At 34.6% G+C, this 11,194-nt stretch overlaps 1 protein-coding gene across 2 annotated transcripts; it reads right to left on the reverse strand.

Annotated features, from left to right (window-relative positions):
- On the reverse strand, window positions 547-9,923 carry LOC18595233 (squamous cell carcinoma antigen recognized by T-cells 3). 2 transcript variants are annotated; one of them, XM_018123641.1, is made up of 14 exons: window positions 9,622-9,923; window positions 9,125-9,529; window positions 8,762-9,037; window positions 8,436-8,570; window positions 8,196-8,321; window positions 7,523-7,567; window positions 7,332-7,436; window positions 6,969-7,111; window positions 6,756-6,879; window positions 4,991-5,065; window positions 3,481-3,849; window positions 3,251-3,345; window positions 2,269-2,423; window positions 547-1,536 (listed from the first exon to the last, which is right to left on the reverse strand). In XM_018123641.1, the coding sequence occupies exons 1-14, from the start codon at window positions 9,835-9,837 to the stop codon at window positions 1,280-1,282; spliced, it is 2,526 nt and encodes an 841-aa protein (XP_017979130.1). In that variant the 5' UTR covers window positions 9,838-9,923; the 3' UTR covers window positions 547-1,279. The 2 variants fall into 2 exon arrangements, with proteins under 2 accessions (XP_017979130.1, XP_017979129.1); XM_018123640.1 differs by having other exon boundaries at window positions 547-1,539.

The raw sequence follows: 11,194 nt of genomic DNA on the forward strand, positions 1-11,194 counted from the left end.
AGTCTTTTATCTTCCCGACCAAAGATTCATCTACCACACTTGTACTCCTCCATACATATCAAGTACCCACCCCGTGGATAGTGGGATGCTCTCAATTTCTTCAATATTAACGTTGCTTCCATTCTCTCCTGTTCTTTTACCCTACTTTATTCTTTTATTTGATTTACAGAATAATCATTTCACAAAATAGTCATTCCGAATGAAATTAAAATAATTTTTATGAATAAAATCAAAATAACTTTAATTTTGACCAAATCACAGAACGGGTGAAATAAATTTTTGAATAAAAATGCCCTTTTAATTATTTCGATAAAATACTACCCCGTGTATAATAAAACATAACCTTAACATATAAAAACTTATCATTTTCATCTTTTTCTCTCACTCCCTACCTCATCCCTCGACCGGAGAACGGCGAAAGACGACGACAACCAACTAAACCTAATGGCACTTAAATTATCACATTAGATGTCAATGACTGTATTCAATAAGATAATATTACCATAAATAGTATTTCAATTAATTTTAAAGAATATCCCAAGGAAATCATTAAATTTTATGGTTTTACTTTTTCATTCCTGCTAGGGAAACATGGGCCTCTAAACCTAATGGTAAAACTAAATGCACTGCAGATTGATTAAGTGATGGTAAGTAGCAGCACCAGTGATAGTAGCAGTAGTAGTAATGAAATTGAAATGGAATGATTGGGTAGTTACAAGGAGTAGGTGATTGGGTTTACCACGTGTGAAAGCATGCTCCCGCAGACCAAAGCATTCCCTGCCTATCAAACGCCAATAACAAGACAACACAACCTTCCTTCTATCTCTTGCTCTGAGCCATGACATGATAATCATAATTCAAACATCCACATCCACACTCTGCAGGCCATGCCTTGCCTGCTGGTTTCTCAACAGTACTCGCTAGTGCTTTGGTGGTCCAGACTCCAGACCGGATGTCTTTATAGTTTCATCCATCCTGCCTTTGCTTGAGACAAAGAATACTGCAAAGCAGCACCCACCACTCTAGGATGCCCTTTTTCTGGCTTATCCCATCTCGGATTTGGGAGCTGGAACTCAAGGATGAGCTGAGCTTTACACAACAAAACATTGTGAACCAAATGTAATTGCAGCAATTTTATATGACCATAAAGAAGGCTTTAGCGGCAATGAGTTATTAAAAACCACAACCAATTTATCACAAAATTGGTATTTAGCTACTAATATTTGTACAAGGATAATATTTTGAGCATGCTGTTAATCAGTAACTTTGAGAATGAACTTCAGATTTTCATGAACATTTTTCTGAACTCATCATTTGATTTTGGCTTCTCATCTCCCTCTTCCCTGGTTTCTGGTTTGTTACTAGTCCATCCGAGTGGTCTAACATTTCTTGGCACCGCAAACGTGTTCTTCCCCTTAAGCTGGAAGTTCTCAACACGCTTGCTAGCAGTAGATTGTGGTACCCTAGATCCCTTAGGGCTTTCAACAGATTCTTTAGATGCAGAACTCCCATCAATTCCACTTCGGTTGCTAGCATCTTCTGTAATTTCAGTTTTAAGAACATAAGGAAAGAAACTGCCAACCAAGCTATGAAGTAACAGAGATAGAGCAAATGACAGAAAAAACAAATTTGACAAAAGCCAAGGGAGAGAAAATTAAATGTAAATGTGATAAATAAAACTTGAAAATCACCTTTCAAACATGCCAAAAACTGCTAAAAAACTCAAAAGAATTGTTTTTTTCTATTAAATATTAAACACATCCCCTTCTTCCTTTGTCCTCAACAAGGAAAAGAAAAAAGCGAGGAAAAAAAAGATCACACTCATGCACCAAAAAGAAATAGTAGGAAGTTAATCCCTCCCCTTGTAGATAATAACATTAAAAAGACAGAAAGTTGCTGGCTGAATTTTGATTATCAAGACTAAGACATGAAATAACATGCTTCACAACCAGCCCTGCTCCTGCTTCTTCCCAGCATTTCTTTCCACTAGACATTTTCTTCCCAAATTCTTGAGCATGCTACAAGTCTTCAGGACTGAACTATTCTCATTATCAAATACAAATGTTCATGCACATGATACTTAAACACATTCAAAATGTTTGTCATGCATTTTAATAAATTAGGCATCTGCTGCAATTACCAAGAAGGTATGTGCATCATTGCACAAGCAAGAGTAAGTGCGCAAGGAGAGACAGACAGAAAAGGGAAATGGAAGAAAAAGCAGGGGGTCGAGCAAGGAGAGAGTATAATTCAAATCCCCTGACTTACCATGTCCACCAGGTGCATTAAGAACAAAAGATTCCCTCTCACGTTGCTTAGGATTTGACCGTGCAATGCTCAACTTCTTCCCAAGCAACATTTGCTTATTCTTCATTACAGCTGCAGCAAGGTGTTCATCATCCACAAAATCCACATATGCCAGTCCCTTCAATATCCATTAGAAGGTATAAGAATCACTATGCGATCTGATGACTAATAAATAACAGAAAACTCTTCCAATACGTTAATTATCACCCAGTTTGGGAAATGGGGACCTAGACCTTACTTAGGTGCTGTTGTTAAATTTTCCATCAACTGAAATCTTGATGCTGAAAAACTAAGTGCTAAATACTAAATTTGTACTATACAAATCATTTGGTATACTATTGTAGTTAACTGCAGAGAAAATTTTATTGAATTTATTTTAAAAGAGATATGATCTTACAGGGATTTTATATTGAAAATTTTACCAAACACCACCTTAGACATGTAAATAAAATATTCATGGAGAATCTAGTCTTTTCATCACTTGCCCTTAATCATCCATTAGACTTAACGATGCTGAATGCTTGAGACATCTTGGTGGACATATTCGCTGTTAAATTGTTAATGCCAGCCAAAAATAGGGAATGACATTCCTTATCAAAACACAGATGTCCATATAAAACCCGACACAGCAAATATATTGGGATTGTTTAAACACAATATTCCTCCAGTGAAATTATATCTACTTCAAGAGACAGTAAAAAGCGGCTCATAAGGGACATCAAACTGTACAATACATGACCTAGTACTAGTCAAGAAAGACTGTAATAAGGAAATTCCAGCCAGAGCACCAGACAGAAATCTAGTAAGCAACTCAAGCAGCCAGTCTCCGATTTCTTTGTAGCAGCGCAGTCGCAAAGAAAGAACAGTAAAATAACAAATGGGGCATGTGCATTTGCACGCACATGCACAGAGAGAGAGAGAGAGAGAGAGAGAGAGAGACGACCCCCTTGATTTTCCAGTGAACCTGTCATGCAGAATTCGCATTGAAGTGATCCCACCAACATCACTAAAGAATTGACGTAGATCTTCATAATTTGCCTGCTATCCAAGAAGATAAACTTGTCTATCAGCTTGCCCAACATTAAACAATATGAAGAAACGCAAGGGTGTCCACATATTTGAAAGAGGGAAAGAGCAGATAAGGGGAAGCAGACAGGAAGGGAGTCTACTTGCCTTATAGTCAAGATTTGATATAAATGCAGTGCACTGATCTGTATATAATCTGGTTTTACCAGGACCAGTGTCTTTCATCTGCTGCTCGTTTACTGGTTTGTCAACCTTGCCTTTTTTCCCTTCCCCATCATTTGCTTCGGCTACATTCTTCCCCTGTGTGTTCTCTTTCTCATGCAATTTTTTCTGATACTGAGAAGCATTTTTCTGCCGCTTAGCTGGAGACTGTTCATCAATTGCACTTGAACCTGATTTCCTCTTTTCACGTGCAGTTTTCTGAGAGGTTTTCTCTCTTTTATCTGTTGCTTCAATGACAGATTTAGATTCCTGCTGTAACCTAAACAATTGCAGCTCCTTAAGACGAGGGGTAACCTGAGAAATGGAACAGCAAACAAGGATTATTCTGGCTTTGTCAAAGACAGCCAGGGTTATTCATCAACCAGATGACACTTTGTTTATTTTTACATAACCAGACTAGTGTACAATATAGTGAGTTTTCTCAGACATATAGTTAAAAAACCAGAGGCTGTTATCAATATTACTAGCATGCCTTGTTCACATTCAAGAAAGATGGTTCATAAGGGCACCAGAAAGAGTACTTTACTACGTCATTGATTTGGATTAACTAATCATGAAGCTTCATAAGCATAAGTCACTTACAAACACTGAACAGTGACAAAAGAAGAAATATTTAAAGAAAACAATGACTAATGACATCCCATTAGAAGAGCAAAACAAAAGTAATGAAAACATATGACCAAATCTAACAATTTTACTAATTAACGCCATTAAAAATATTTAAAAAGCACTGTATATCTTTGTTTAACAGGGGAAAAATATGTTTTCAAGCTTCCACCTGAAAATCAAGAAAACATATCAAATACAGTTGTCCAAGACTAAAAATAATAGAAATTTTCATTTATAATGGAGCAAGATTTGCTGCATTTTAAGACTAAACATAGCATAACAACAATAGATCAGATAGATCGTTCTTTTCACCTGACACCTAGTGCCAAATCTCTCATCCACAGCCAATGAGAAGTGGCAAGTGAATAAAAAGTTCTATATTCATGGATTCATTAGGATAATAGATGTAGAAAATTGACCAGCTCAGAAATGGCAGTAGACATAATAATCACCTAAAGCAATTAATGGTGAATGCAGGTGATTTAGGATTTCAACTTTTACTCCACATTGAAGTGTTCTTTTTTTTTTTTAGAAAAATAAAATAAAATAAAACAAGACTAATTTGCAAATTATATACTAGTAAGTTCTTCGTTGAGTAAATTATTTATTCTTTTAAGACTGTTTTGATATTCAATAGCAAAGATTACTAGCCAAAATAAAAAAGTTTTGACAATTTCTGGAACGAGTTTTCCCTCTTTGTCTTATCTATTTGATTTGAATCCATCTTCAAGGCAGTGAGATTCATTGTTTTTACATGGAAATGTGCTAACAATCTGAAGCAGAATCATTATCTGAACAGCAGAACCGAAAAAGTAGTAAGTTGTACCTTTTGCAAAGCATGGTCGAGATCTTCCAGTGTTCCGAATTCCCTCTCAAAGCGCAACCAAGCATGGCACAAGTCCTGAATGATTCTGTTTTTTTAGGAAGGAATGTATCATCTAATTACAGTACAAATATTGAGCAATTGAATAATTTTGAAGCAGTCAGACCCCAAAGAACACCACCCTATATACCAATCCTAAAAAGATTGTTTTTAATCTTACACACATAAAATAAACTTATCTAAGTTATCATAGGCACTGTAGTAAGACTGTCTGAGACCAAGACAGGTTGTTGGCAAACAATTACATCAATTGAGAGGATAAAATCAATTTAACCTTCAAAATGATGGGAGTGATGAGTCAAGCCAAATAACCAAAAAATAGGAACCATAACACAAAAATATTAGAACTATGGCCTAAAGATGAATTGTTAGCTCTTGTTACATATGAACTATACATGCCACATATACATGCATAAATAAGTCTAGTTTAACGCCATTTTTGTAACATACTACAGTCAAGGTTCAATTTGAGATAATTCACTTACCTATGATAAAAAAAGAAAAAAGAAAATGATATCCTCTGTCACACATTACATCTGATTTCATCTGGCTTTCTAGTTGCCATGAGCATCAACAAGTGTTGCTATATGTTAAAATAGAGAAAACTACCATGGACTCCTAGAGTGAAACTTCATTATTACTTATAGTTGGCAATGGGACATACACTGAAAAGGAAATGTAGTCCACTTTAGATTATGATGTTAATGCAGTGCAACCATGGAAGAAGAACCTTTATTACTTTCATATATGAAATTTCAATATTAGCAATTTAAGATTTCACTTTATAAAATTCTGGCTTTTTTATGTATAGGGGAAAGATTATAATTTTATGCTTCCTGCACCTAAAGGTTAACTTTTATTTGGCTCGTATCAACCTAGAAGTTTCTAGGAGTTAGGTTTATTTTTCCAGGAACCAAGTTGGTTCATTTAGTGATTAGTTTCCAATTAAAAATCCTAATCTTAGAGGTTTAGGAGGAGACTAGGAGCCTTTATATTTCCTTATGCTTTTGATCAATAAAATATGAGAATTTTGATTTATTAAGCAAGCATTTTTTGCTCTTCTCTCCTCCTCTCTTGCTACAATCTTCTTCATTGCTGTTCAAAGCAAAAGCATGGGAATCAATAAACATGCTTTCTTCTAATTTTTCTGCTGCAAAAATTCCAGTGACCTTCCCTTTAATTTCTGGCACTTTGGAGATCTAACCTCAACTGAATCAAACCCTAATTACTACCTAAATCTTACCTCAAACTTCCTACATTTAGCAACAAACCCTAGAATCCCTAATCTTCTAGCCCCCAGCCCACCATAAAGCCTAAGTAGACATAATTCCTAAAACATATCCTATGTTACCATGTGACATGTGCACACCCTAACACCTTTTTTTCCAAAAATAAACAAGGTAAATTAATAAATAAGTTGGAGAAACAATATATGATCTAAATTTTAATGCTACTCCAATTTTTATGAATCCAAACTTAAATATTCTCACACTTCCCCCATATTCAACAATAAAAAACAGAACAAGTATAAAAAGAGTAATGAAAAACATTTGCTGCATAGATGGCAAATACTCCACTGTGTGCTACCTAAGACTTGATAATTTTTTTTATTATCTTTTTTAAGAAACCCACTAAACTGAAGAAAGAGCAATCATTGAATATAATCAAGTCGTGCAATTTACAAATTGAATAAACATGGAAAATATACCTCTGAACCTGTTCCACTGACTCTTTTGCTGTAGCATCTCTTATATATGGCCCTGACTTCATTTATATGACCTAATTCAATTTCCATTGATATATAACCTTGCCATGCTTCCAACATTGAACCACTGCACAGACATATACATTCATGAAACCTGTGAAACATCAAATAACTGAATAACTAAGGACAATTCATGCAAGCTTTTAATAGTCAAACCAGGTCTTAAGCAAGCTCTCCCAAACACCACGTGCTGCAACTAAATCATTGCCCAATTTCAGCTCTAAGCGGGCCCAATAAGCATGCAAACGCAATAAACCATCAGCATTCTTCATGTGTGGGGATAAGTAATCTGCTGCTTGCTGAAAGAAAGACCACACAAAGTCAAACTCAAGTATACAAAAGGGAACCTATTTCCTAGCCCATATAGCATGAAGACTATGAAGTCCAAAGTATTTTTATATACAATTGCAATGACTATTAAAAATGCACAATACTTATGTGCTTGAGAACCTTCAATCATGCTTGACCTCAACCATGAAAGTCATTTTAACACAGAGAAGAAAGAGTTCACATATAAACCTGAAAAGATTCCCTAATCAATGAATAGTTCAACACATCGTCTCCTCTAGCTGATGAAATTCTACGCCTCAAGCCATCTACTCGGGTGAGGAACAAATCAAGGTACTACAACAAACAAAAAAGATTAACAAAAGTATCCAAAGCATGAGTACTAACAAATGAATTCAAAACATGATTAGAAAAATCCATACCTCCTCAAGGGTTGAAAATGTGCATTGCAAAGACTTCTCAAAGACCTGAAACAAATTTAAGAAAAAATTCAATTAAATAGGATTGAGAAGAATCATAAACCAGTCAGAGTGTTATAACCATTCATTAATATAACCAAGTAAAAGAAATTTCCTTTTCAAAGTAATTCCTGAAATTTCTACACATTTTAAAAGTCAACTGCCAAAATCAATAGGTCTAAAGCCACCATGAAAAAGCGACAGCATTCAGTTCATTTGGATGTGGAAATAAGATCGTATTACATGATGATGGGAACATAGAGATAAGATTACAACATGTGCAGAAGGCAGCATGGAGAGATTTTGAAATAGAACTCTTGTTTGTTGCACCTGGATGGATAATCTCCCCATTTTCACTTTCTTCTTTAAGCTTGCGGTAAAACCTAAGGGCAATGTTTAACCAACAGAAAAATAAATATACTAATTTTTCTCAGTCCAACTACTTTTCCAAAACTTCTTAATGCCTCAAGCAAAGAATTCAGGTATTATATGCAGAGGCTATATGTATCAAACAAGCAATCCAGGTTTCTTCTCATCAGCCAATTAACAAAGTTTTCTTCCAAATAACCATTTGATATGTACTCCAAACAAAAAAAGAAAACGGAGGAAATAATCTCTGAATATAACTGCAACATACAGAAGATATCTCTTTCTCAGAACCATGGCCACGCTCCAAACATAGCAAATATCGAACCCAGAGTTCTCCAACCCAAGGACAGTTTCTTGTAGCCCTGGAATAAACATCCTTCACAACATTTCCAGCCTAAAAAGATAAAAAGAAAAATAAGAATAATTGCTAGCATGGCAAACTCAATAATAACAAGTAAAAGTAAGAACCTGCATGGTTAACTCAATAATAGCGAGTAAAAGCAAGAACCTTCAAGGTTTTATCAAGATAGCGCATATAATCAAGCCAGAGATCACTTGACACAGGAAAGTCAGTTATGGCACGTTCATACAGAATTTGGACTCGGGCTGGATCACCAAAGGATTGTTCATATTCTAAGTAACTCTGCAATAAATTATTTTTTTAGTCGACTACAGCACAACAGTACAATAGCATAAAGAAGAAAAATGAATAATTTAATCACATAAGAAAAGGCAGGCGGTGCTTTTAAGTAAACATGAACAAATGAAATTTAATTTTAAAATTATTATTGAATAAATGAATAACTTATGAGATTTTAGAGGATAATATTATACCATGAAATGTTGAAATCTCTCTGACTCAGATATATCCTGTCTAGTGATCTGTTCTTCATGATGAGCGCGGGCATTGTACATCTCCTCTGCCTTTTGGTAAGCTGAAGCAACATGGGATGAAATCCCATCCACAGTGTCGGACTCAGCATCAAGAGCATTTCCTTGCTCCACCTCCCAAGCCTTGTAGGCAAGAAGGGTTGCCCTCAAGTTAGCAAGAGGAATAGACAAGTGACGGTGGAATATACTTCGTATGCACTGGACCTGTTTCTCTTTAGCCTGAAAGGCGAATGGATAATAATCCGTCATGCTCAAAAAACATGTCCTTCAACAGAAAAGTCTACAAGCATAAAGAAATATTCCGACCTGAATGTCGGAGTGGTCAATAGTAAGCAAAATAGCTTGCTCAAATTGGGTGTAGGCATCCCATATTCGAAAGCCTTGAGCAACATGCAAAGCAGCAGCAGTAACAGCACGCTCAAACAGATTCCTTGCCTTTGAAATCCCATCAGCTGAACATTGACGTACTTCTGGATCATGTTCTTGTGCATAATTCAGGTACTCACACCAAAGGGAGACAGAGAGATACTCGGAGATGCCCCTCTCGTAAAGCTTCTGGACTGCCTCGAAACCGGAATCATCCGAAAGAGAAGCTTCGTCTTTGGCCCATTCCATCCACATTGAAGGACTCAGTGGAAACAGTGCATTCATGTTCTCCCTTGCTTCTCGTAGCTTCTCAATTTCACCCCTTTTCCTCAAGAGCTTTATGTACTGGGAAACCAAACCAAAGGCATTACTTTTATAAGTAGAACTAGCACTGGTACTAGTAGTAGGAAAATCTTTGATTAACTAGGACCGTCTACCTGGACATGAGCGTCGTAGTTGGAGGGATTGGTGGAGAGCTCAGATTCTAGGGTTTGAAGCTGCTCATTCTGCTCCGCTTCGTCTTCCGAATCGCTTGACTCCGAATCGCTACTGGATTTCGAGCTGGTTTTAGGGTTTTCAACAACGTCTCCTTCCCCCATTTCAGTGTCTTCCTCTTCTTCTGTGGAAATTGGTGATTTCTCAACCTTCTCCATTTCCCTTTCTCTTTCCTTTTCTCTGTTCTTTTTCTTTTGTCTTTGCTCACTAATTTCTTCTATACAGTGAATTTTTTTCTTTTTTTTTATTTCAGTGAGTTTTAATGGTGGCCCAAGTATATCAGTCAATTATATATATATATATATATATATATATATATATAAGAAAGTCTTAATTTTAACAAATATTTTACTGAGAATATGATTTTAATTTCTAAAATTATCATTATATATGAAAATAAAAGTTCAATATAAATATGTGTTTTTTAAATATAAATTTTTATATAATAATCAAACTTTATTCCTTAAATTATTGAATAATAACACGATCAATAAAAACATTACAATCTTAATAAATATAATTCAAAACTAATTATGTAACATTTTAACCTAAAATTATAATAAATACAAATTTAATATTAATTATTTAAATTTTGTCCATATATTAAGTTACTAATGTATGACTTCAATTGATAATGTTATCCCAACAAAATTAATAATTTTATATATTTAATTATATAAAATTAATAATTTAATTACCAATAGTATTGCTTATTTCATATATTTCAATGTGTTTAATTTTTACTTATCAAATTAATAATTTTAATTTAGATTAAAACTTATTATCTTTTTTTCTTTTATAACAATAAATATTATATGATAAATTGATAATGATTCAGACCTTGAAATATCATTATTGTCTAAACAAAATTTAAATGTTTTCCTTAAGAATGAGAATTGAAGAGGATATGAATGAGTTTTGAAATTTCTATTATTTGATTATATACTTATGTTTATGGGATAGTAGTTTGTGTTAAATTTATACTTTATTTATGTAATGTATTTGTTTATTTATATTTGGTGTAATTTATTTGCTTGTAACATGTTTTTATTATTCAATTTATATATTAAATTATAGAATAATTTTATTAATAGAAAATTTATTAAGTAGAATTATAAAAATAATTAAAAAAATGAGTTGGCCCAATCCAGCCCACGGGTTAACAATGGGTGGGCTGGATTGAGGTTTTGATGGTTAATATAAAAAATAGATTAGTTCGGCCCAATTCATATTTTATTAGCTCACAAGGACTTGGGTTGGGTTGGGTCGGACCAGCCCACATTGACAGCTGGGTAAATTTGTTAACAGACACGTGTCAACTCTTCGACAGGCCCCTGCTTCCTCTGAAACATAGTCAAAAGTCCTTATGTGTTCTAAATTCCAATTACTTTTGTTGTTCAAGCTCAGCATTGCTTATACCATTTGGATCCTTTCTGATCTTTCCCATCTCAAGAGAGAAAAGATTCTGCTAAACTGTATGAAAAAATGTCATCAACATCGAGTTTTAAGTTCAAC

The sequence above is a fragment of the Theobroma cacao genome, chromosome 6 (assembly GCF_000208745.1).
Source record: "Theobroma cacao cultivar B97-61/B2 chromosome 6, Criollo_cocoa_genome_V2, whole genome shotgun sequence".
Taxonomy (NCBI): domain Eukaryota; kingdom Viridiplantae; phylum Streptophyta; class Magnoliopsida; order Malvales; family Malvaceae; genus Theobroma; species Theobroma cacao.

Bases quoted from the DNA above. Each gene is read 5' to 3' on its own strand.
- LOC18595233 (XM_018123640.1), bottom strand. From the start codon at position 9,837: ATGGAGAAGGTTGAGAAATCACCAATTTCCACAGAAGAAGAGGAAGAC. The intron at 8,322-8,435 runs GTTCTTGCTTTT...TTATCTTTTTAG, and splicing joins ATCTTGATAAAACCTTGAAG to GCTGGAAATGTTGTGAAGGA. The intron at 2,424-3,250 runs GTCGTCTCTCTC...GATATTGAAGGG, and splicing joins TTCACTGGAAAATCAAGGGG to ACTGGCATATGTGGATTTTG.